The 24699-nt window shown below is 55.0% G+C and overlaps 1 protein-coding gene across 1 annotated transcript in view; it reads left to right on the top strand.

The window, feature by feature from the left end:
* The first annotated feature begins 732 nt into the window (after nucleotides 1-732).
* Nucleotides 733-24699, top strand: part of ZSWIM5 (zinc finger SWIM-type containing 5) — a 29208-nt gene continuing 5241 nt past the window's right edge. Inside the window, exons 1-9 of the mRNA XM_075155944.1 lie at nucleotides 733-1104; nucleotides 9883-10031; nucleotides 10658-10808; nucleotides 16196-16375; nucleotides 18686-18862; nucleotides 21203-21349; nucleotides 22295-22432; nucleotides 22965-23225; nucleotides 23658-23793. Of these exons, the coding sequence (XP_075012045.1) occupies nucleotides 801-1104; nucleotides 9883-10031; nucleotides 10658-10808; nucleotides 16196-16375; nucleotides 18686-18862; nucleotides 21203-21349; nucleotides 22295-22432; nucleotides 22965-23225; nucleotides 23658-23793 (1643 nt within the window). The 5' untranslated portion in view covers nucleotides 733-800. The remainder of the gene's footprint in view (nucleotides 1105-9882; nucleotides 10032-10657; nucleotides 10809-16195; nucleotides 16376-18685; nucleotides 18863-21202; nucleotides 21350-22294; nucleotides 22433-22964; nucleotides 23226-23657; nucleotides 23794-24699) is intronic.

A 24699-nucleotide genomic window follows, 5' to 3' on the forward strand; every position in this document is an offset into this window, starting at 1 on the left:
GGCGGGGGCTATCGGGAGCACCATAACATTTTCCTGAACGATTTGGGCTGTCCCTGCAGCTCGACACACGGATCGCCCCGACGAGCGGCTGACTTCCTGGCCAAGTATTTCGAGGAGAGCTCAAGAGCTCGCAGGGAAGCAGCAGATATTGTGGAGCTTGAGGAACAAACAGTTTCCCCCCTAGCCCGCAGTTTAGGCTGTGCATTGATCCCATCCCTGTTCCTTGTTCCCACTGCGTGGAAGAGCTCAGAGCTGCCCTGGAGCACTCTACTTGGTTGAGGGACTGAAGTTGGAGTTGCATTGCGTTTAATTTGTGGTTTTTTTTGTCTGCCTCATCAAAGAAAAGAAAACCTGGCCTTTTTCTGCCAGCCCTCGCTCACGTGAGTTACAAATTCAGCGAGAGGGAGGCGTGGATGAAGATGACTCCCAGGAGAGAAACAGTCTGAGAGACTCTTAAACAAATGGGAACTGAGCGGCTTTGCTCGTCCCCTGAGGGTTTGGCTGTTAAATAAACTCGTCGAAGAGTCTGGCTGCATGTGTGTGTTGGTGCAGAAGTGCATTTGTATGCAGGCTGGGTGTTGCTGGGTGTAAGCCACCAGGATGGCATGCGTTGAGTGGTGCGCTCCTTGACATAGCAATGCATAAGCGGTCTTGGCTGCCCCTGTCCACCTTCCAGAGTTTGCATGGGTGGTCGTGGTCAGAGAGAAGCTAACATGGCCTTTCCCTCTTCTCCTTTCCCCTCTCCAGGGTTCCACCTCAGCGGGACGGTAACGGAGCCGGCAACTGCAACAGAACCAGAGATGACCTACAAGGTGGCCATCAGCTTTGACCGCTGCAAAATCACCTCAGTGACATGCGGCTGCGGGAACAAGGACATTTTTTATTGCGCCCACGTCGTGGCGCTTTCGCTGTACAGGATCCGCAAGCCGGACCAGGTCAAACTCCGTCTTCCCATCTCAGAGACCCTTTTCCAGATGAACAGGGACCAGCTCCAGAAGTTTGTTCAGTATTTGATCACGGCGCATCACACCGAGGTGCTGCCCACTGCCCAGAAGTTGGCTGATGAGATCCTGTCATCCAACTCGGAGATCAACCAAGTGCACGGTAATTCCTCCTCCCTCCGTGGGTGGCTCGGCACTGATTCACTGTGCGTTTGGGGCTGGGGTGGGTGGCCTCCGCTTTGCCGTGTTTGTCTGTTGCTGCACAGAGAGAGATGGCAGTGTCAACCTGATGTTAATGCATGGGTGTTGGGACCACATCGATGTTGGCCACGCATCCCCGTTCTGCCCTCTGTTCTTCTTTATGTGTTTATCTGTCAAACACTGGCTTTAACGGGCAAGAAAAGGCAGAGCAGGCAGGCTGGCGGTGCACAAGGCACAGCTCAGAGTAAGATGGGGAAGCCAAGGGTGGAGGAAGGGAGCACATTTAGTCCCCAACACAGAAGGATGTGGTGCAGGGACCCTGGAGATTGGGAGGTGCAGTGGGGACATGGCTCCTCCAGCATGCGGGGACACGGTGTGAGCCCAGCCCTGCACGTTGCTAAGTCAGATGCAACTGAGCCGGCGGGAGATAAAGCTTTAATCTCCGTGGGCGTTAATTTGCCCATAATAAATGAGCACCACTGTCCTGACCTACTGCACAAAGGCAGCAGAGATGTGTCCTGTGGTTTTGTGTTTGGAAGATGCTTTTGACTTCCTCGCCTGGAAAGCACCCGGCTGGGTGTCGGTGCCCATCCCAGGCCCGCTCTAGTTGCCCGCTGGCCCAGGAGGTGGCGCAGGCTCCCTGGGGAGTTGCCCTGGGGCTCCCTTCACCAGCCCAAGCCGAGCGCTCCCGCTGTGTCTTTCCAAGGAGCCCAGGAGTGAGGTTGCCCAGGGTCTGCAACAATGAGCCGCTCTCCACCACGCCTGTCCCACCAGCTGTAGAGCGGAGATAATAAACACTTATCTGCCACGGAAGGGCGTTGCAGGGATTAACACATGCCTATTAAGTGCTCTGCAGATGAAAAGCCCCATATGCAACCTAAAATAGGATCTGAACTGGTTGAATCCACATGTAGAGGTGAGGCCAGGGGTCCACCTCCACTGTAGGGGTGACGGCAGCTCTGATCTTGGATATTTTCCCCTCCCCTCCCTCTAGCTGGTCGTTTCTGCTTCTACCTTGGGAGAGGCTTTTGTCTCCTCCGCTGGGCCACATCTGCTGCGTGTGTGGTTGTGCTCTAAATTACTGGTTAGGGGGGTAGGTTTCCTCGTTTTTTGGCATTAAAAAAGAATGAGGAGCTGTGGTACTGCAAGAATCCGGTGAGGTCTGCTCCCTCCCTGAGCTGATCCACTGAAGCTGAGGTTGGGCAAGATCCCTTCTTGGCCATTGTTTGAGGCTGTTTTCTCCTAAGCAGATTGAAGAAAAGCTTTTAAGGCCCTGAATATTTATTGCTCTAGAGTCAGCAAAAGGCTGGTGATTGAGAGTCTTACAAAGATACAGATGTTGGCTCCGGTTCAATATCTGCCTCTTGTTTTTACAAGTGGTTATGAAAAACAAAGCAGAAATTCTCTGTCCCTTCAGACTCGTGCAAATTCACGCGCTCCAGCGTGTGATTTTGAACCGCCAGAGACGTGTTGACTTACCCAGCAGAAGGTGGCACCGATCCGACACGCGCGTGGCTGCCGAGCTGGGGTCACGAGCAAGTGAACGCCTCTGCAAGCAGGACTACAGCCTGGGCTCATCCTGGGGAAGGACGCAGATCAGCCTTAAGATGATGAGATGATCTAAAGACGATCTAAGATTATCTTAAGATGATCTAAAACTCATAGATGTTGCACCCTGTGAAAAGGAAAGCTCAAAAAACCTCACATTCAAGTTCAGAGTGATGTCGTCCAGGGCTTCGGCTCTCGATCCTGGGCAGTGTTGCAAGCTTTGCCCTCCCTGTCCGCCCAGCGAAGCACAGCCGCAGTGCAGCTACATCGTGGAGCTGCTTGAACAAGGAAGGGCTGCAGGCATGTGGGGCTGCCTGTGTGAGAGCAATTTGGGGGCTCCAGGTGAAGGGGATCCAAATCTTTCCCCCATCTTGCCCTTCCCAGCTGCAGCTCACGCGTTCATAGAGGATCCCTGATCCTGGGATTTAAAATTCATCAAGGTATGCTTTACATAGAGCTTCATGGGCTTACGTGTGCATTTCTTGGCCGTGTCTAGTTCAGACCCTTGGGGTCACACCTCCACTCACCTCTGGGTTGAGGCCAAGCTGGTTTTTGGCAACTTCTGCAGCCCAAACAGTAACCCAGCTGCAGCCCAACACAATAACAGTGTGTGCGCTGGACACCCAAGGTTATTACGCCTTGGAGGAGGAACAGCCTCTCCAGAAAAATCCTTTCTTTTTTTTTTCCTCCTATTTCTTCTGAGGAGAAGTCTGTTGAGCTTCAGATCAGCATGAGGTCTTCCCCATCTGCCTCTGGTCACCCAAAGGGCGGCTCCTTCCGTGTTGATGGTGAGCAGGCGGGATGGCGGAACAGATTCTGCACCTCGGGAGCACTCTGGGCTCACTGGGGAATGCCCCTTGTGCAAGGGGATCGTCTGGTTTTGTAAAATAAGCCTTTCAGGGCTGCTTCTTCTCCTCCTGCAGAGCCCAAACGGCAAAGAAAATTACAGGCCATTGTCTGACGCGTTCGTCTCGGGGCATCGGAGCTTTGTTCCTTGCAGGAGTCTGTAGCCGCGGGCTGTGCACCGCATGCCGATCTTCCCGGCTGCCTTCCTAGAAGGAAATGCAAACTATCCAGTAATGATGGAGTCTCGGAGCACAGCCAAGGCGCTCCCATGTTCTTGAAGGATTCAATCCGAGCAGAGAGCCTAGGTGTGCTGCCGCGCTGCTCCCCACTTGACCTCTGCCTGCTTAAGTGGGTCACGTTTCTGCTCTCGTAGCTGGCTGCAAAGGGCAGCGTGCTCACAGCGAGAGCGTCTCACGTGTCTGACACCTCCACACTCAGCGTCTGAAGTGGCAGCTGGAGTGAGGAGACCGGGGTGGGTTTCAGTGCTGCTGTGTCCCCTCCCCGAGTGTGTTTCTGCTTAGGGACAAAGTCAGCGGCGTGACTGTCCGGCACGGAGCAATGCTGCAGGTTGTCATTGCGCCAGCAAATGTGACTCATGGCTGCTTGGCCTTTTCGGGGGGGGGGTGGCTGCTGGGGCCAGCCAGGACCTGCAGCTGGAGAGCTTGGATCCAACAGCCAGGCCTCCGACTGAGTGAGGAGCATCTGGTGGTGGCCACCTTGGCACCCTGCTCCCTTCGCTCTTCCCAGAGCATCAGTCCAGGGCTCGCGTTGGTTTGCTGCGGGGCCAGCCTGACTTGGGGAAACGCAAGCTGAGAAAGTGGCTCAGGACCACCAGCCGTGTTGGGACATGCCAGGATAGGTGCAGCTTTGCCGTTGGGGGGAACCATGCTCTACCACCATGAATCATGGGAAGAATACATCCTTCTCAGGTGCGAATGAGGAACAGAGAGCGATCGCTTTGGTGCGGTAAGGTATTGCAGAGAGGGCCAAGAGGTATTGGAGAGGGCAAGGCTGAGAAGAAGAGCTGAAATAGGAATTGTAGGCAGAGAGGGAGATTTCGGGGGCAAAAGCGAGCAATACAGAGGAGGAGGAACTCAGAAGCACCAATGAGTCCTGACAGCAGCGCTGGGTTTCCTGCTCTTGCAGCCTGGATCCAACATCCAGCACCAGCGAGTGTGCAGGGTCCAAGTCAACCAGCGGACCTGGGAGGTGGCATTCATCTCCTCTTGTGTTTTGGTTCATGCTTGTAGGGCGTGATTTGAATTTATTTTAAGAAGACGACAGGATCAGTGTGGGGTGTACAGGAGGAAAGCTGCTGTCTCGGATACATCCTTTGAGCCTGATTGGGGTGTCTGGGCTTTGGAGGTAAACATTGGATTCTTCCTGAGGGCAAAAGCAGTCTGTGGCCAAGGAAGGAGAGGACACCGGTGGAAACCACTGCAGGGACAGAGATGGTCATCATTAAAATCTTTAATTAGAAGCTTAAAGACAGGATAGGCACCTCTGAAGAGTGAGAGTGCCTGTGGGCCCAGATTTGGAGCTTAGAGGTATCCTTCATGTATCATCGGTGAAGTCTCCTCCTTTCATGGGTGAGGAGCAGGAGGTTTTGGCAGGCCGTGTTTCCAGCTCGGTAACTTGCCCTGCTTGAGCAGTGCTTGGGCATGGCAGGGAGAGCTGCTGCCCTCAGCCCAGGAGACGTGGTCAGGGCAGTCTGTCTGCCCCACGGAAATGCCAGTGGGTGACACAATGTCTGTGGCGCTCAGCTGATACTGTCGAAAGGCTTGAGATGTTCTTCTCGGCCAGAAGTGGGAAAAGCCACAAAACCTCCGCTGTCTCGCAGTGCAGGGACAGTCCCTCTGAGAACAAGCCAGCAGAGAGTCAGTGTAAATCACCAAGAGGCCTCTGTGGTCCTGCAGGGTCTCAGGAGCTTGCTTGTAGGAGAGGACCTTCAGAAAACTCTTAGTGGGAATGGTCCCTCAGGCTTTGGCATAGGAAAACCAGATCTGCTCATGCAAAAGCCGTAAGGAGCCCTCTGCCTCATCTTCTTATTTTTGTCCGAGATGTATTCTTGACCACCTTGAGCCCTTCCTTCAACTCCTGGGCTAATACTGTCCTTCACCTTGGCCTGTCTTGCTCCTTGTGCACAGCAAGTCGGCTGCCAGGTTGGCCGCGCGGGAAGTCCCTGCCTGCTTGTCCTGTCGCACGGAGCCAGGGCTAATGTTTGAGGAGTTCGCAGGTGGTCTTTAACTTTCAGGTCATCCCACAGCAACATCTGGAGGGCAACACCGGTAAATCTGTTTGAAATTCTGCATTCCCGCTGGGGAGGAGGAGAAGGTCAGGTCTCCAGGGGATTCGTGTTCCTGGTTGCTGAGCTGATGTGAATTTAAGGGAAAATAGCACACCTGAGTGCTGGAGGGAAAGGCTCTGCCGCCGGCTCTTCCCCCTTGTCTTGACAGCCCCTGAGGCTGCCGAATGACCCCAGAGCGTGGGTGCGGTGCTTGACGAGGGGCTTCCAAAGACAGCCAGACCCGACGCTGGTACCAGCTGGAACCAGAGAGCTCCCGGCCATCGTGCTGGGAGCTGGTCTGGCTTCACTTGCCCCATTGCTGTCAGATGGGTGTGAATCTTCAGGCCGCCCTGGAGGCTCCGTCCAACTTGCCTCCCCTTGAAAACGAACGAGGAGCCTTGGTGGAGCTTGACTCCTCACTTTGCTGCTATTTTTAGTCCCTCGTTAGAGTTCATTTCCTTTCTGGTGCCTGGTTATTTTCTCTCTGAGGTTTTCTGCTGTTTGTTTATTTGTCCGTGTCCTCCCCGCCCCAAACTATTCCTTCACGTCTGTTTTCTCTCCGGATGCTGGCGAGGCAGCCCGGAGGTGTTCAGCCACACCACCATGTGCAGTCATGAGATGGCCCTTGTGAACCGCTGCCACGATGGCCAGCCCTGCTCCAGGCGGCTGTGGCTCGGCTGGCTGGCAGAGCCCACCCCGGCACCGCTGACCCCAGGGCCAGCACGGCCAGACCCCAAGCCGCCAGCGGGTATCAGGCACGGTTGGCCAAGATGACCGCAAGGGAGATGCCAGGGTTGCTGGGTTGCTTTTACCATCAGTTTAGCAGCTCCAGGCACTGGTTAAAAATAACAATTACCCCTTTTTCTTTGTGTCACCACTGCTGTGCTGCGTGAGACACTCTGGGAGTGCTTCCCATGCTGCCCAGCTGATGTATCTCCCCTTCTTGGGTTTGTGAGCTTGAGTCCAGGATGCGCCAATGCCTCGGTGTGAGCCACGAGGTCCCACCACCTCCTCAGCCCTGGAAACCTGCTGCTTTCTGGTCCAGACGTGGCTTTCATTTTCTTCACGTTGGGCAGCTAATTTCTGAGCAAGGCGTTGAATTTTCCATGCCTGGCCTCACTCTGTTTTCTAATTTGTAGGTTTTTCCAGTCCTTATTTCTCAGTCTTTGTATCCCCCTGGAGAAGTCTCGCTTGGCTGTCAAACAGTTAAACCCCAAGCCCGCAGTGAGGGGGGGGTCCTGCTTCTGATTTGATGGATTGCATTTTTATCTCTGTTTCTACAGCCTGTGTAAACGGGCTGGTGAAACCCTCTTTCCACTCAAGATGTGCGGTTGTGTTTCCTTAAATCTGAATCCGGCAGGACCAAGATCCAGCACATCTGAAACAGGGCTCTTTGGAGCAGGAACGCTGCTATATGAGAAACGTGTTACGCAGGCGCTGGGCTGTTTTACATGCCGTTCCCTGCTCCTTTGGAGCCGAGACATGGAATCACTCATCAGCTGCGTCACGGCATGCCGCTGCCGAAGCCCCCACGGTGTGAACATTGGCAAGGGGAGGTGGACAAATCCTGCCATTAATATTTAAACCCGGCACAAATCCCGTTGTTTGCTCTTAAATGTTTATCCAGCTCCCCGGTGTAATTGGGCAGCCCGTTATCTGCCAGGTTGCATTGCACATGTGGGAATCTGCTATTACAACCCTCTCTCTGAATCTTTTATAGGAGAGCGAAATACATTTACAAGCGAATTCAGGTTTTATTTGGAGGCGCGGGAGGCGCGTTACTAATTTGGCTGCGGCCTGAACCCCAACGTGCGAAGTGCTCAATGTGTTGCGTGGGAGGAGGAGGTTTTATTTAGCTGCACGCTGCTTTCCTCGCTGCTTGGGCTTTCCATCGCTAACGCTGTGTGTGAGCAGCGAGCGCTGAGGGTAGCCCCGGGAACCCCACAAAAATGCAGCCACTTTTTGCATCTTGCTGATTCCTCCACCTTTATCTGTCACAGTGGCCTCGGTGAGGGACCAAGGATGGGCTGAGCTTAGGTGGGATGGATCACCCCAGGCATCCACGCCCTCCTGGTCCCTATAGGTGCAGCCAGGTGACCCTATAGAGGCAGCTGAGACTACCTGGCTGGTCTGGATAGCTGCAGCTGGGAGCGGCAGGCGGGATGGTGGGGAGGAGGATGTTAAGAGTTCAAGCGACTGGGATACCTCGGCGGTGGGGCCGGGGTAAGCGCTCATGGTAGACAGGTTAGTCATTGGTTCCTGATAGGGGATAATCGCTGACTTGTCTGCTCTTTATCTGTGAGATAAGGACGAGGTTGGGGGAGAGAAGGAAAAGGTACGGAAAAGCTGAGGCAGACAGGATGGACTGGTCCTGGCATGGTGGTCCCTCGTGGCTTGGCCACCGGCAGCCGGGGAGCAGGATCAGGGCATGCGCGGGGCTGTAGGCGAAAGCCCTCGTGCTCATCCAGGGGCTGTGATTTCCTTTCTGCTGCTTCAGCTCCTGTCCCGATTACATGGTTCTGTTGACTATAAATTATTCTACAGAGGGAGCAGCATCCTCCTCTCCCTTCAGCATGGTGCAGGCTGCGCCTAGAGCTTGCTGGAACAGCTCTGAGGCAGCGACTGTTAGCAGAAATTAAAGGAATTTTGTAAAGGACATTAAATACAAATAGCTGTATCTTACCGGGTCAGGAGCATTCTCAGCCTTTGCCGGAGGAGCAAAACCCCTCGGGTTGACGTCCTCTCGCTTACAAGCCACGAAGAGACAGTCGCCCTGCTGAGAAGACTCAATCCTGGAGCTTGATTTTCATGAATTGCATTTGAGCTCCTGGTTCAGCGCAGGGGGCTGGGACGTGTGCAGCATCCCAAGCTGTCTCTGCGTGAAAGTGATGTCTGCTTCCCAACCAGATCGCAGTCGAGTGGGGAAGACGTCGTTAAGATTTAATTGGGAATGCGTCGGCTACAGCATCCCTTGGCTGTCCGTGCAGCGCCTCGCTCTTCCCGCGCTGACCCCCTTCCTCGCTCAAGAGGGAGATGAGGTGGGAGAAGCAGACCGAAGTGGAGCAGAGCATCCTCCAGCTGCACCCATCCCTCCTTGGCACTGGTTTTCACTGAGGGGTTTCTGCAGAGCAGGGATCACAAGTGGGGAGATGAAAAGCTGAGTTTCTGTTCCCTTTTGCACTCCTGGCTGCTTGCTGGAGCTGTGCTGCTGCCTGCTCCGCGAGCCCGGGAAGCCGGAGACGTTGCTGGGAGGTAGGGCAGCGCTCGGGGGGAAAAATGGGAATTGAAGGGGGCAAGGCAAGGGGAGGTGGATCCAAGCTGTTGTTTAAAGCACTTGTGGGTTTTTCTGGTTTTTTGTTCTCTGGAAGATGAAATACAGCCTGTGAACACACATGTGTGCCTGCCAAAGGCCCTGCTCCGGTCACAGTTTGCTCTTTGAAGGATTATTGATCCTTTGCTCTTTCCAGCAGAGGGTCTCTCCCAGGTAGGTACACTGATGCACAGGGACTTGTCCCCTGTCCTGGAGCAAATGAGGGGCAGGATCAGGCATTTAACCCGGGGCTCTGGAGCCCCCGTGCAGTGCTACCTCTGTGAGACTGTTCCTAACGTGGGGAAGGGCTTGCAGGAATTGGAGCTTTTCTGTCACTTAAACAAACCGGTGATGTGGAGCAAGAGGAGGAACACCCTCCGGCCAGGGAGTGCTCCAGGCTCTGCTGCTGCCCTGCCTGCTCCCCCTGGGCTTTGAAGGAAAGCAGGTCCCTGCTTTTCCTCAGCCTCACTTCACGTGGGGTGCAGAGAGAGAGGGGCGAGCTAGACATTAGCCCTGTGGTCGGAATTCCTCCTGGCAGCTGCTGCCACTGCCGTGGAAGGGAGAGCGTGACGCTGTCAGCTGGGGCTCGCTGCCTGGGAACCTGGTTGGTTTTCCCTCACCTGAGCTGAGAAAACAGAGGTGGGTCCATATAAAATAGAGGTAGGTCCACTTGTTCTTGCTGGTGGGACTGCTGACCCTGCCGCTATAAACACGGTTGTCTCTTTTCTCTTCCCTCCCCATCCCTCTAGGCGCTCCTGACCCCACTGCTGGGGCCAGCATCGACGATGAGAACTGCTGGCACTTGGACGAGGAGCAGGTCCGAGAGCAGGTGAAGCTGTTCCTATCTCAGGGAGGGTACTACGGCTCGGGGAAGCAGCTCAACTCCATGTTTGCCAAGGTGAGGAGGAGCCGGCTGCTCTCTCCCCTCTCCGCTCAGCGCGTCACGTAGCCGGCAGCTCGCCGGCTGCCCTGGCAGGGTGCCTGTCACAGCTGGGAATCTGCTCCAGTGCCTTCTCGCCCGGTCGCGGAGCAGGCGGTTGTAATCCAGGCTCTGGGTCAGGCCTGGGTTGTCTCACCCGCTCCCTTGGCAGGTCCCTTCCTCCTATGCGATGGGCTTGCCGTGATCCCTGCGCAAGGCAGGGCTTTCCCCCATCTCCCCATCAGCACGGTGGGGGGGAAGCCAACCCTGCAGAGCCTACCGAGACCATGGAGAGGTGGCACCAGCCTACAGGCTCTTTTCTTTCTTTGCAGAAGGGCCTTGTTTTCATGTTCTTGATTGCTTGGTCCTCTTCACAGCCTAGACTGTGGCTGCTACTCAGCTGGACTCCAATCAGCCAGGTCATAGCCATTGCATAAGTGTTATAATGTATGACTATACGTTATACACGTATATATATGTATATAATTACAGTCTGGACCCCCAGACTGAGGGAGCTGTGAGTTGCCAGCCAGGTGACCATGTATTAAACACCTCCAGGGGACCGTGGGTTGTCTCACAAAGGACATTCTCTCTGTCCTTTCCAGGTTCGGGAGATGCTGCGCATGAGGGACTCCAACGGGGCCAGGATGCTGACGTTGATAACGGAGCAGTTCATGGCCGATCCTCGGCTCTCCCTCTGGAGGCAGCAGGGGACAGGCATAACGGAGAAGTGCCGGCAGCTCTGGGATGAGCTGGGTAAGAGTCACCGCCTTGCAGAGAGCAGCAGCAGGGTTGCCTGGGCTGCTGGGCCAGCAGACATCATCTCAGAGGCTTTTGAGGCTCTTTTTTGGGAGCAGAGGCCCTGAGAGATGCCAGGAGCTTGCTCTATCCCCTGCTGGGGAAATCCTGGTGGGACAGCTGGATCAGGCCCCAACTGTACACTTCAACACCTTAAACCAGCCCCTCTCCTGCAAAGGAGTCGAGGATGATGGGTGTGCGGAGTGTGGCTGGTCCCATACTTGCAGCAGCCTGATGTTTGGTGTGCTGCCCCAAAGCCTTTGCGAGGGAGGATACGGGCTGGTGAGCCCCAGGGGCTGGACATGGAGCCTGGAGACGTGGAAGTGCCATTCCTGGAGGAACCGTGATCCAGAGGGGGAAAGGCAGGTTCTCAAGTCTCATCCTGTCCAACAGATTTCTGCGTGCCGTGGTGCACGTTTCCAGAGTGAGGGGGGCAGGATGGCCAGCGCAGAGCCTGGCTTTAAGAGAAATGCGGTTCTGGGTAATTCTAGCTAAGCACCTTAGACACCGGCTCAGCTGGCTGACACCGTAATATCATTAGAATAAAACATTTAGATGACGTGGGCCCAGGGAGGTTGGTTGTGTGGTAGAGTTAACCCAGCAGTTCTGGGCTCTCCTGGACATCTGGGATCTTGGGTGAATAGTTTGACTTGTGCCATAGTTTCATGTTGAGTTTGAGCTTCTCTGCAGCCTGCCGGTGGGAGATGCTGCGTAAGGGCAAGGGCTTACAGGCTGGGACCAAAGGGATGTTGTAGAGCTGGAAGAGGTTGAGGGTGGTCCGGGATCTGGAGTACCTGAAACTGCAGCTGGGGTCACAGACCAAGTGTCCCAACAAATGCAAACACAGCCGTGAGACCGGAGAGCCTGGCCAAACAGCGCAGACAAGGGCCGGGCAGGGGTGGGATGTCTCGCTCCTGTGTGAAGTTTCCTAGATGGAAATAACCACGCCGGCTCTGAAGAGCTCATCTGTGCTTGCTTGCCAAGAAGATATTTCCAGGATTTTGGGATGCTGCAGCTAGAGAGTTGGATATGCAAGGATCCTGGAGAGGTGGCCAAATCCACCAAGCCAGAATTTCCGCATGGAAGAAAGCAAACACATTGGTGAAATGTTGATGGATGGGTGTCTAGGCAGGCCTGCACTCAGGAAGCAGTTTGCCCAGAATTACAGATTATTTGGCCAGACTTCAAACCTGCTATCCAAGCCGAGAGCCCTCCCTCCCTTCCCTCACACATGCGGCGGGAGTGGTTGGGTTTCAGTCCTGGCTTAACAGTGCAAGGACCAGGTCGGTGCTTGTAGTTTTGGTCGGCAGAGCGGGAGGAGGCGGCAGCACGTCCCCATCAGCAGATGGCAGGGTGGCTAGGAAACGTCAGGGTCCTACCAAGGCTGGATCAGCGTGACAGCAGGTGAAACGTGGTGCCAGCCAACGCACGTCAGAGCGAGCGGCTCGCCTGGCGTAGGCACATCGTGCGAGAGGGATTCGGACATCTCCATGCTGAAGAGAAGCCCCTGCAGAAGACATGGTGATGGTCCAAGAAACGGCTCCAGTGCAGGATGAGCATGGACTATACTCAGCGCAGGGATTATTCCCTCCATCTTACAGAAGCCTTTTGGATTTGGACCTGGGCAGCATTTGCTGTAGGAACAGAGCATCCCTCTGAAGGAAGGGTCCAGGCATGGAGGGACCAGAGCTGCAGTGAGTGGTGGTGTTCACCGGTAACGAACATCAGCAACGCGGAGAGATGTCCCAAACCATCGCTGGGCAGGCAACAGTAGCCGGGGCGCGTGGGGCGCTGAAGGCATGGTGTCTGACCGCTCGTGGGCTGCAGATGCCAAAGCTGCCCGGTGTTACTGCTGCTGCCAAAGCGGGGGACAGGGGGCCTGGTGCCAGCTGCTGCGGGAAGCCCCGGCGCAGACCACGTTCCCCTGCCACGTGGAAGAGAAAAACGGGCCTCGCGGAAATTATTTTGGGCACGTGTTTAATAATTAATCATTGATTTTAGCAAAGACTGCATCACAGACTTGCGTGGGATTGGAAGAAGATCAGCCTTAAAGAAGATTGTGGATTTATGCTGGGGAAAATGTAAAGGATTTTGCAGGATTTCAGAGTTTAAAAAAAAATTAAAATAAAAAGGGCATCGTTTGCTTGCATGTGCTGCCAACTGAACATCTATTGCCCCGTCTGCTGGGGAGCCAAAGGAAAGACCTGCTGGATGGAGAGCTCTGTGGCGTGGGAGTATTTGCCCTGGCGTATTAGTACTTACGATTAAAGCCTAATTACAAAAAATAGACGAAAAACCAGCTGAAGTGCAGCCTGACCTTAATCTGCCTGGAGACGGGTTTATTTATCTCGGCCACTTGTTTACAGTGGGGAATTTCAGCAGATTAAGCTGGGGAGCGACCCTGTGGGAAACGGGAGAATTTCTTTGATGGTTTGGAAACTTGGGCGCGGGATCGGAGCGCCTGTCCTCTCCGGGGCCGGCAGCCGGGACCGCAGGGCTGGGAAGGCTCCGACCCCCCCGTCCCTGCACCCAGCCCCGTCATCAAAAAGCATTTTTGTTTAGAGGCTTAGCTTAATCGTGATCTGCCGCTTTGTTCCCCGCTTAACCTTCTGCTATTGGAAAGTTCAGATGAAGGTTTCTGCAGCATGTGAGCAGACATGCAGTTTGACCCGGCACGGCATTTTGGCTCAGGACAGGAGTCATTTGTGCTGTCAGCTGATGTCACTTGACTGTAGGGCTCAGAAAACCCCTCTTTTCCGTCTCCCAGATAACTGTCGTGGCCGAGACGGATGCGAATCCCTCTTCCCTCCTTGTCCCCACCTCCCTGCCACTTCTTCCCTTCTGCCTGAGAGCCCAGGGGCACAGCATTTTGGCGGCTCCCAAAAATAGGCTGCAAAGTCATGAGGCTTCTGCGGATCGCATCTTAGCTGAGCTGTGGGAGCCAAAAATCCAGTGGGTGCATCCCATTCCTGGGGGCAGCGGAGCCGGAGCACCGAGCCTCGTTACCGCCTGTCAGCCGAGCCACTCTGCTCGCCGTCAGAGGCGGGAGCCAAAATCGCCAGAGGCTGCTTTTTGCACAAGCAGCCCTGGGGCGGGTGAAGAGGGGCAGCGACAACGGGCAGGAGTGCTGGGAAGGGGATGCCCGAAACCAGCCGGAGCCCCGGGACGCCCAATGCCAGGAACCCAGTGCAGGATTTGGCTCATGCCCGCCCGAGGAGGTGGGGAGTTTCATGCCCTCGGGAGGGGCAGCAGGCAGGCACTCGCCGCTCGGCTGAGGGGCAGGAACCAGAGCCTTGAGGAAAACTCATTTGCCGGAGCCGAGACCTGAGTTTTTGGAAGACGCTGTATCCATGCAGCCCCCATGGAGCCTACCGGAGCCTGGAAGTGAGTGGCCTGGACCCGCTCTGGGAGGGATGGGCCCCGAAAGCCCCTAAGGAGTCAGCTCTCCTTTGCATGTGCATTAAGTGCTGATGTTGCAGCTCAAAAGTCTTATTTCCCCGCTGTTCGTGAGAAGGGAGTGGGGTTTTGGTGGGGTTTCCTGGGAGCAGCGGAGCTGAGATGCCGATGGAGCTGGACTGGGCGAGGGCTCCTTTGAATATTTGCTGATCTTCAGTGCCTGGTTGCTTTTCCCATGCCCGTTCCTGGATGCGATGCTGCTGCCACCATCTGCGTTGTGACGCCGTGACGTCTCTCCTGCCGAGCCAAGCTGCTCCTAGGAGCTGGACGTGCACAGCCTCCACGCCTTATTAATGTCCACAAGTCCCAACTAGCAGAGGACGGGTGCTGGGAGATGCACCCCAAAAGCACCACCAAAGCTCAGCTATAACCCAGAGGAGCAGGGAGACACCGGAGCGGAGCCAGGACATCGCTGCTCAGCCTGGTCTTGCCTCGCGCTGCCTGGAAGAGGGACCGGCTGCTCCAGCTGCCTGTGTCGGAGTCGCAGCCTTGCTCGGGGCGGTCTGGCTCGACGGCGCGGCTGTGCAGCTGGGGAGCTGCCGCACAAAACGCAGCAAGCGCGGGAGATGGTTTGGGCGCCTGGAGGAATCCCCTCGCCGTGCAGCAGAGCCGTGTCGGGTGATGTTGTCCTGCCGCTGGCTGTCACTTTGGGATGGGAATTTTGGCTCTTTGGAGCCGGGGGAGAGCAGCTGGCTGGGCGGGGAAAGGAAGGTGCTCCAGGTCTCCACTGGGCCCACAAAGGAGAGGCAGGGGAGGGTGTTTCTGCGGGAGGCTGAGCTGTCCCGGGTGTGTGGCAGAATCCGACCCGGGCAGAGAGAGGAGCAGCACAGGCTGCTCAGCCCGGGGGGATCCCCGGGGACACTGCGCACCGCAGCTGTGCCAGCACGCAGCCATCCCACCCCGCGGAGCAGGCACAAGGGAGGGGACGTGCTGCATGCTGTCAGCCTTGCAGGGAAATTTGGGCAAAAATGTAATTAGCTAAAGGAGAATTTACGGTTTTGCACTTGCTTGGGTTGCTGCAGCCCTTTTCAGAGTAGCGGGTGACCCAGGAGAGTTGGTGAGGCTTGGTTAGCAGCACCAGCGTCAGCCTCGTCTTATGAAGAGATGAGCTGGATCTTAATGACTACAGATGTTCTTGGGCCTGGTTCTGCCTCTTGCACAGCAGACAGCATCATCAGGCCTGTGAGGTCCCATGGTTGACCTGGGGGGGGTCAGCGTGCATATCCTACTGATGGGCACCTCTGCTTGCGAGATCTGGAGGGCTTGCACCTTGGAGGGCTTGCACCTTGGAGGGCTCTTGCCTGCAAGACATCAAGCCAAGCTCCAGGTTCCTCTGCTGGTTCCTCTGCAGGCTGGGGGCTACTGGGGATTAAAAAAGAAAAAGAAAAAAAGAAAAGGAAGAAAATACACCAAATCTCCTTTTTAAATAGTTGAATGCAAATGGCCTGAAGAACAATGGCAGATGAAATAGCATTCGGAGCGGGCTTTAAAGCGCTTGGAACGTGGGTAGGATCAAAATCAGGTTAGTCTTTGGAGATACAGACTCTGCAGCTTGCCAGGGTGTTTTTAAGCATGCTTTGATGTGTAGTTCAAACAGTAGATTTGTCCTGGCAGACAGAAGCACTCACAAATTCATACACAACTGCTCTCTTCTTCCCTCCTCCCCACTGTCCCCCATCTCATGAGATTATAATTTAGCTTCATTACAGAGGAGTTTTACTTTTATTTAAAAGCTGTCTAAATCCCCCTCCTGGGTCCATGCATTATACTGAAATGAGTTTACGGATGCTGATGAAACCTTGCAGGCTCTCACGACGAGCGCAGGAGCAGAAGAGCTTTGCCCCACGGGTACGGTGGTGGCACCTCCTTGATTTCTTGGCTTTGTTTAGGGGCGCTGTGGGTGTGCGTGGTGTTAAACCCGCACTGCAAGCTGGAAGAGAAATCCTGCTGGCTCCGGCAGCTGCGCAAGTGGGGCGAGATGGACGTCTGTCCTCTGGAAGATGGCAATTACGGTAACGAGCTTCCCAACATCACCAATGCGCTTACGCAGAGCTCTGGTCACAGCCAAGGTGAGTCCGGGCAGAGGGTGGAAATCCAGCCGGTGCAGGGGTTGGGTCAGGGTCAAAACTCACCCCAAAGTTGAGAGACCTCAGTTCACCTGCTGGTGATGTCTCCGGGGGGCACGGGAATACAAAACATTTCTCTTTACAGAGAAAACCCTGGTTTTAGATACACTTGGAAATGTTTGGCTCTTTGCGACGTCTTGGGTGAAGTCACCTGGACTTTGAGCATCAAATCCTTTTCAAAGGCCATTTTAAAGCAATTTGACCACGGGGGAGTTTGGACCCATATGGTCTGTGCAGGTTTAGGTATGGAGTTTTACAGAAAAATGGTACTGCTTGAATCGGAGTGGAACTGAGCTCTGAAGCCCTGGCTGTAACGTGAGAGTGAGGAGTTGAGGTGATGCAGAGCCCCTCACCCAGCCGTTGGGTCTCACTTCTGGGCTTTGATGCAGATGGTAGATAAGTCATTAGCCAGGGATGTTAAACATGGTTCAAGTGCAGAGCACAAACAGAGCAATGTAGTTATGGGGTTGTTCCTTCATGCTAAAATATTTTCTCAACCCCTGACAAAGCATTTGATCCCTTTAAAACACTTTTTCCCCTTTCTTTTGCCTGAAGTAGACATTAATTGAAAGTTACTGCTCTTACCGTGCCTCCATCTGCTGCGCTGGAATTGGTCTTTGGTGTATTACGTGCGGCCAAAGTGGGAAGAGGAGAGGGGGGCGGCAGCCGTGCCGCGAAGGAAACTTCACTCTTCTGGGTGGGATTAGTCCCCCAGCAGCGGTTTGGGAGCGCGGCCGTCCTGCCAGCCCGCCCCAGCCACGGCCAGGACCGTGCGCCCCGGCTGCCTCCCTGTGCGCATCCTCGGGGAGCGGCTTAATTTAAACCTGGCCTTGCTCCACGTCCTGTGCCAGGCCCGGGACTCCCCCCTGGTGTTCCCAGCTCCGCTGAGGATTCGCTCTGGCGTTCGGGGCAGGTCACCGGGGCTGAGCAGGTCACATTTTCAGACATGCGGGGAGTTTCCAAAGCGCGTGCCAGGGATGTCCCCTTGTCCCCGCGCTCCTGCCTCTCCAAGCAGGGGACTGAAAACAGCCCGGACCCTGGAGGTGTCCTGGGATTAATGTCTGTGCCTATGCAAATACTGCTGCAAATTGTTGCCAGTCTCTTTTATTACTGAAAGAACAGCTGATTCCTGAAATCCTTCCTGGTAAAGTGAGCAGGCTTGGTTCTGTATGTACAAACACCTGTTTAATTTCTCTCCACCTCGGGGTGCCTGCAGCATTCAAGCTAATTGCTTGTTGCCATCATTTCCGGAGCGTGTTTATCCAGCCGCCCTGGATCAGCTTTGAGCGGTGCCTTTTGTTTTCCCCTCTCGAATGCATTTAACTTGGCCTGTCTTGCGGGTTGCAGGACCCAACATTCAGCATTGCATCCCCTTTGGGGCTTCCCATTTTGCAGCCCGCTGGCTGTGTTTGGCCCTTGTGCTCCAGCGTGGCTGGAGCGATAGCAGGATTGCTCCGGATGGGCCTTTTCTTCCCGACAAACCACTTGTCTGATCTGTCTGGCTGGAGTGAAATGCTCGTCCAGCATTCGATAGCTTTGAAAATATCATCGTAGTTACGGAACAGCTCTGAAGAGGAGCACAGACACCTGCTGCAGAGCAGCGGTGGGGTTTCAGATGATGCTGTCTCCTCCCTTCCAGCCCTCTCACACAGCCGGGGGAGGTTGCTGGAAGGCGATGGTTCCCTCCATCGCCCGGAGGCAGATGAGACACGCTCGTGCGGTTCCCTTCACGGCTTCAGGTGCTGCTGATCTAAGCAGCTGTGGTTCAGTGAAGCCGGGGCTTTGCATTGGAGCAGAATAGGAGAGCTCGTGGTCCTTGCGGGGCAGTAACACTGAGGAAGCCCAGTCCTGACCCCTGGCAGCTGCCTGCACGCTGAGCCACAGGGGTGGGAATGCACTGCCACGTTTCAAGGCATCAGTGACAGCGGATTATCGTCAGAAAGCTAACGGCAGGGCAGTCCCTGCCTCTTTCCTCACCTCTTTGGCCAAGGCAGCTATTCTAGCAAGTTACTTAGCAATGCCATCTAAGGAGACGGCGGTCTCCATGAGAGATGGGATGGGCAGCAGAGGTATCTAAAGGCAATCTGCCACAGCGCAGGAGCCAGAGCTCCTGTGCTCAGCTCTGAAACAGCTGGGGGGGACCAAGTGGGGCTTTGCTCTCATTGTAAAGACATTGCTCTGTCCAGGGAGGTCATGTCTGGGGGCAGGAACTGCCCCTGCCCCTCAAGGCACTGACGGTTTTTCTGTTTGCAGACTCGCTGGCCAGGCCCAGACGAACTGTGTTCACCCGGGCGATCGAGGGCTGTGATCTCCACTGGCAGGACAGCCACCTGCAGCGCATCATTAGCAGTGACTTCTACGTGTCTCCCTCCTACCAGCGGGAGGGCGAGAGCCTCCTCTTCAACTCCCAGGGGCAGCCGCTCTGGCTAGGTGAGCATCCAAACCAGCAGCCCCTTGCATGGCCTGGGTGGATAGGGTTGCTAGTGGAGAAGAGCCACGCAAGGCATCGAAGAAGCTTTGCTACCCTGGGTCCTCGCAAGCTTCTGCATCCTAGAGTGAAAGTGGCCCTTAGCCTGCGGAGTAGGGCGAGCAGAAGAACTTGATGCCCTCCCACACCCCAGCCACAGTCCTTATAGCAAGCCCCACATCTTTACAGTCTGGGTTCCCCTTGGGCAGCTTGGACCAGGCTCGTTGTGTCCTCTTTCATCCTGCCAGTGTTTGGCTGTCCCCAGTGCAAGCTCTCACTGTTCTTGGTACAGGGGGGCTGGACACTTAAAGTCCCTTGAAAGTTGGCTGGGGAGCACAGCTGTATCCTCTGGAGTTTTTCTTCTCTGCTCTCACCCTCTCTTTAGTCTTCCCTTAGAGGCAATTAGCAGACAGTACAATTAAGCCTTGTATGAGCTTTAAGGTACACTGGACCAGTCAAGCCCAATACCTTCCTATGTTGTAGACCTTTAGTCCATGTACCTCAAGCCACACAACTTCTCTACTACAAAATCATGACCCAGGGCAGGTCTGCAGGCCCTTGACAACTGCATGTCTGGGATGAGAACGAGTGAGACGAAGGGCTTGCGGGGTGCCTGGTGTGGCTGTCAGACCTCAGATTGACCCCAAAATGGGACACACGAGCCCCCCACACCTCCAGGAGGGTGGATGCCTCATCCCTACTGCCCAAGAGGTGGAGGTATGGACATGGAACAGGTCAAAACCCACCACTGCACTGTCATCCACTCCAGGAGCCAGGGTCTGCTGTTACCCAACCAAATGGGAAGAGAGCATTTAAAGTCCTCCAGAGACGTGGTTTATGGAGCAGCAGGCACTAAGTTGCTATTAAGGCCAGGAGATAAGTTAAAAAGGGCCCATGTGAAGGCTGCTGGTACACCTCTGCTAGCTTAGCTGGAGCAGGAGAGGACATTTCTACTCTGGGAAGAGTTTGTGTAGCTGCAGGCAGCAGGTCTCCTCCCGGCGCAGCCATAGGTGGTGGTGGTGGGTTAGTGCTTCCATGGACTCCATCTAGCAGGGATGTGGTGGCCACAGCTCCCCTGTCCCTAGCGTAATCCTGGTTCTGGTGAGCCCTTTGGCCCAGCTGGGTGGTGCATGTTATTTTTTTGATGTATTTGCCGTGATTTTTGGATTTTGTGCTTTCAGTTTCTTGGCACTCCTTTAGGGACTCAGCGCTGGAAAAGGAGTGTGTTTTGTCAGCAACTTCCAGTGATGAATTCAGCAAGAAGCTGAATATTTCATCCATTTAGCAAATTAATAGAGGGAGCAACAAGAAGTTCTTTTACAGATGTTGTGAAACCTCTTCCTCCTGTATTCCTTGTGGGTGACCTTTGGGATGTGGAAACCCCATTTGTGGAGGTGGTTGTCTGCATTTTCAAAGCTTTCTGAGCTCTTCCAGTAATAGAAATTATCCCTCTACCACAATTTTAGATCTTCTGTGTTTGCCTTTTTTTTTTTCCCCACCTTGGTAGGACATTTTCCAAGAAAATGGGATTTTTGCTACTTGTTATGCAGCATGTCATGTCATCTGCTCCTGCTAATTTCTCACTCAGTCATAATCCTCTCCACAGTCGCTTGTGATTTCAGGTGAGCAATGAGCAGCAGGAGCAGATGAATTCCTAAGCAACTGTGAGTCTTGGGGGGGGTTTCATGCAACTGTTCCTAATAATAAAACACCAGGTAGGAGAGCTGCAGAAGAGACGGGGTGTCTGCAGAGCTCGCTCCACGGCAGCGTTAAAGAAGCAGTTCAAAACATCATCCCCGATCTGTCAGTGCCCCCAGCACAGCGCTGGATGCACAGGCTCACCCCATGTATCATCGCCTGTGCTGGAGGAGATGCTAAGAAGCGTTTGGGTGCACAGCAATGAGAGAAATCACTATAAGCCGTGCAGATTTTAGGAGAAATGAGCAGCAGGGAATGTAACAGCCTGTGTTTGGAGCTGTCGTATTGCAGCGATGGTGTGTTGGAAATGCTTCCATTAGATAAGGTTTGTGGAGGTGGGGATTTAGGTACTGATGTGGCTGCTGTGGGTTGAACATGGTAGGAGTCCCATTGGTATTCCTGGTAGGCATCCCTGCCAGGAGCAGGGAGAAAGGGATGAATTCAAGACAGGGAGCAGAAGTTTAGCTGGGGTGTGGGAAAGATCAGTAGAAGAAAACGCCCTGAAGCCTGATGCCGTCAGGTTCTCTCTCCCCATCAGTACCATCCCATGAATTTCTGTGCTCGTCTGGCTCAGCCATGCCCCCGTGTTTGTCCTTGCCTTGCAGAACATGTCCCAACTGCCTGCGCTCGGGTAGATGCCCTGCGCTCCCACGGCTATCCCAGAGAAGCTCTCCGACTAACTGTTGCCATAATCAACACCCTGCGACTGCAGCAGCAAAGGCAGCTGGAAATATATAAGCATCAGAAGAAAGGTATGAGTAGAGCTATGGGAGAAGTGTCTCACGAGGTCTAGCTGGGGTATCCCAGCTGACTGAGAAAGTCTTCTCCACCTCAGAGAGTAGTGCTGCCCCATCCAGAGCAGCAGAGGTTGACGGTGGGCAGCGCTCTATGGGATTACTCACACCCTAGAAAGACAAACTGATGCATCTGATTGCTTAAGCCAAACTGTGTTGGCATCCACACGCTAAGGACAGAGGTGCCCACGTGCTGTCTTCGGGCTGCTGGAGTAGGGATGTCCTTGTTCCCACTGTCGCCGTGTCTGGTTGCTGTAAGGATTGCACAGGCAAGTGATGCCTGCATTAAAGAGGAGCCGCTTGTCTGCATTGCTGCAGTAGCTGGCTGCCTTGCTACCTCCACCTTGTATTTGCTGAGTAAATTGTACCAGGAGGCAAGCCCAGGGTTTCTCCTTTTGCAGTTGCAGTTGCAGGGAGCGGGGTCAGTTAGCTCAGTGCTGCTGGTGGTCAGTGACTTCTGGACCTTGCTAGCTCAGCCAGCTTGAGATCATCAAAAGATGGAGCTTTTAAGACTCACTGGGAGTCTTTGTCATCTCTGGAGAGATTTCTGCTTGTGTTTCCAAAACGTTCAGGCTATGAGTCCATAAGCTGCAGGTCTGACTTTATAGACCCCATCTTGGGACTCTGCAGTCCTTCGTGTCCTCCTGGAACAGAGAACAAGCTGCTGCATCTTATGTGGCCTTAGGGGCACCTTTTTTTGTTGGGTGCCTGCTCCCTCTGATGTCTGTGGCAGGGTGCATGGGTGGCTGCCCTGAACTGCTCCTTGCCCTTGCGAACTACCACGCCAGAGTTGGCCCTGGAGGTCCCCGTGTCCCAGGTCTCTGGTCTCAGAGACCCCTCTGGGTGCAGGACCTGTCTTTAAATTCCTCACTTTTAATGTCTTTCTGTTCCATTTTTTTGCAGAACTGCTGCAGCGAGGAGCAACAACCATCACCAACTTGGAGGGCTGGGTAGGCCACCCTCTGAACCCCATCGGCTGCCTCTTTCTCACCCTGACCGAAGCTTGTAGATTAGAAGAGGAAAATTGCCTTGAAATTTCAGGTACTGAGCGTTCCTCCTGGCTCCCTTCCTGGTGGCTGCGGCTGAACCGAGCCGGGTGGGCAGACCCTGGTGCAGGTCTGGGGCTTGGGACTCCTGGGCTCCGAATCTCCCCTCGCTCCACCTTTGCAGGAGCAGCCAGGACAGCACTGCAGTGCAGAGGGGGGAGTTAGTGCCCTGAGTTTTCCCAGTGAGGTTTCCCAACCCAGTTTTTCTGGTTTGCAGCCAGAGCCAAGCAGGAGAGTGGCTTAGCAGAGCTGGGCTAAGGCCTGGCAGCCCGCGGGAGGGCTCTGGTGTCAGCTGTGCACCCCGTTGCACAGGTCTCGGGTCTTCTGCATCTCCTAGTGAGAGCAGGAAGGAGGTGAAGCCCACACCTCCTGCAGGGAGGTTTATCCATCATCTCTGGGTAACTGAAGGCAGGCAGCGAGGGAAGCGTGGGTCTGGCTTCTAAAGTTGAGAGGTTTTTCTCTCTGCTGTTGTTCTGCCACCTAGGAAGGCTCTTCTAACCTTGCTGCATCTCTCTCCCTTCTTCTAGACACCGGGGACTCCAAACCCCCAGTGTATCAACATGTGCCCATCGTGACCGGCAGCCAAGACAGCGGCGAGTCCTACCTGTCCCTGGCCTTAGAGGTGGCCCTGATGGGGATGGGTCAGCAGAGAGTGATGCCTGAAGGTCTCTATGCCCAGGACAAGGTGTGCCGCAACGAGGAGCAGATCATCGCCCGGCTGCAGGACCTGGAGCTGGACCCGGTGCTAGTGCAGACCCTGCGGAAGCAGTGCATCTTGCTGCTGGAAGGTGGGGACTTGGTCCATCCAGCTGGCTTCTGTGTCTTAGCTGAGTGTTGGTAACATCTCTGGGGTGCCCTTTCCAAGGTTTACGCCTGGCTGACCCCATCCTGGCTTCTTCCTTTGTGGGTGTGGTGCTGAGTCTGTGGGATGGCTGCTCAGCCCCATCATCTGGCAAAGCAAGGGTTTGCTGACATCCCTGGAGCGAGACCACCTCAGAGGCGTTATGGAGAAAGGGTGCTAAGCATGTGGCCTCAGTTTCTGAGGGATTTTGACCTGAAAGGCTTTTTAGAAAAGGAAAGGGCAGCCCTTTGCCCTGGATTCAACTTGAGTCACGCACCAGGGAGCTGCTGAGCAGATCCTCAAAGCTTTGGGGTGGTGCAAACCCCAGCCACAGATCCTGCTGTGCTAGTTATGGCTGACAGGCTCTGCTTCTGCCTAGGTGGTCCCTTCAGTGGCTTGGGAGAAGTCATCCACCGTGAGAGCGTCCCCATGCACACCTTTGCCAAATACCTGTTCTCTGCCCTGCTGCCCCACGATGCAGACCTGGCATACAAGCTGGCTTTGCGGGCCATGAGGTTGGTGCATGTTTTATTCCGTCTCTGCCCCCATTTTGCCTCCCTCCTCTGCTCTGCCGGGAAGCCGGGATGCTTTACAACCCTAGAGCAGGGATGGGAGCGGAGACAGGCTTGGAGCTTGCCGACCCTGGGATCATCCTGTGGAGCGTGTAGGGCTGCCCGGGCACCAAGCAGCAGTGCAAAGAGACTCCTGCTCTCTGTTCGGGCAATTCCTGGTTGTCAATCTGTAGGGATTTGCACGGGCCCGATAACGTCTGCTGGTCCAGCTCTCTGCCCGGCCCCTCGCCACCTGCCTGTCCTGGTGACAGGCCTCCTCCGCCGGAGCAGGTCCCAGGCACGCACAGTGCTGTCACCTGCCTTCGGTCGGCCAGGCCTTGGGCCATTGCCCCAGGCTCCAGGATGTCGCAGAGCCAGGCGGAGAGCACAGTTGCGCTCTGTTCTCCATTAAAGCCCAGCTCCATCTCTGGGACTGGGGACACGGCTGATGCCGAGAGCTGCCCCATCTCCCTCCCTGGTGTGTGACACCCCTCAGACATCAGCCCGTGTACTGCGATTTTTTGGCAGGGGCTGGATGGGTCTTGAAAAGGCTGGAATTTCCCAAACGAGTCAATGCTTGAAGGACCGTCAACCCCAGAGCATTCCAGTGCCCTCTCCCTCTGACACCATTAAAAGTCCCAGCCCACAGCATCATCTTTCTTGCAGCATTTCCTCGGTGAAATGGGCTATCTCTCCCCAACGCCAGGGGAAATTTTGAAATCCCCTGTCCTGGGAAGAGCAGCTCAGGAGGGCAACCAGACCTAAAAGAGCAGCCAAGGGCCTCTGCGGTGCATGGGGACACCACGCCCCACCAGTCTCCTAAGACCTCCAGCCACCGAGCAGGAACAGGACCGAGTGCCCTGGGGGTGC

This window comes from Calonectris borealis, chromosome 8 (genome assembly GCF_964195595.1).
Source record: "Calonectris borealis chromosome 8, bCalBor7.hap1.2, whole genome shotgun sequence".
NCBI lineage: Eukaryota > Metazoa > Chordata > Aves > Procellariiformes > Procellariidae > Calonectris > Calonectris borealis.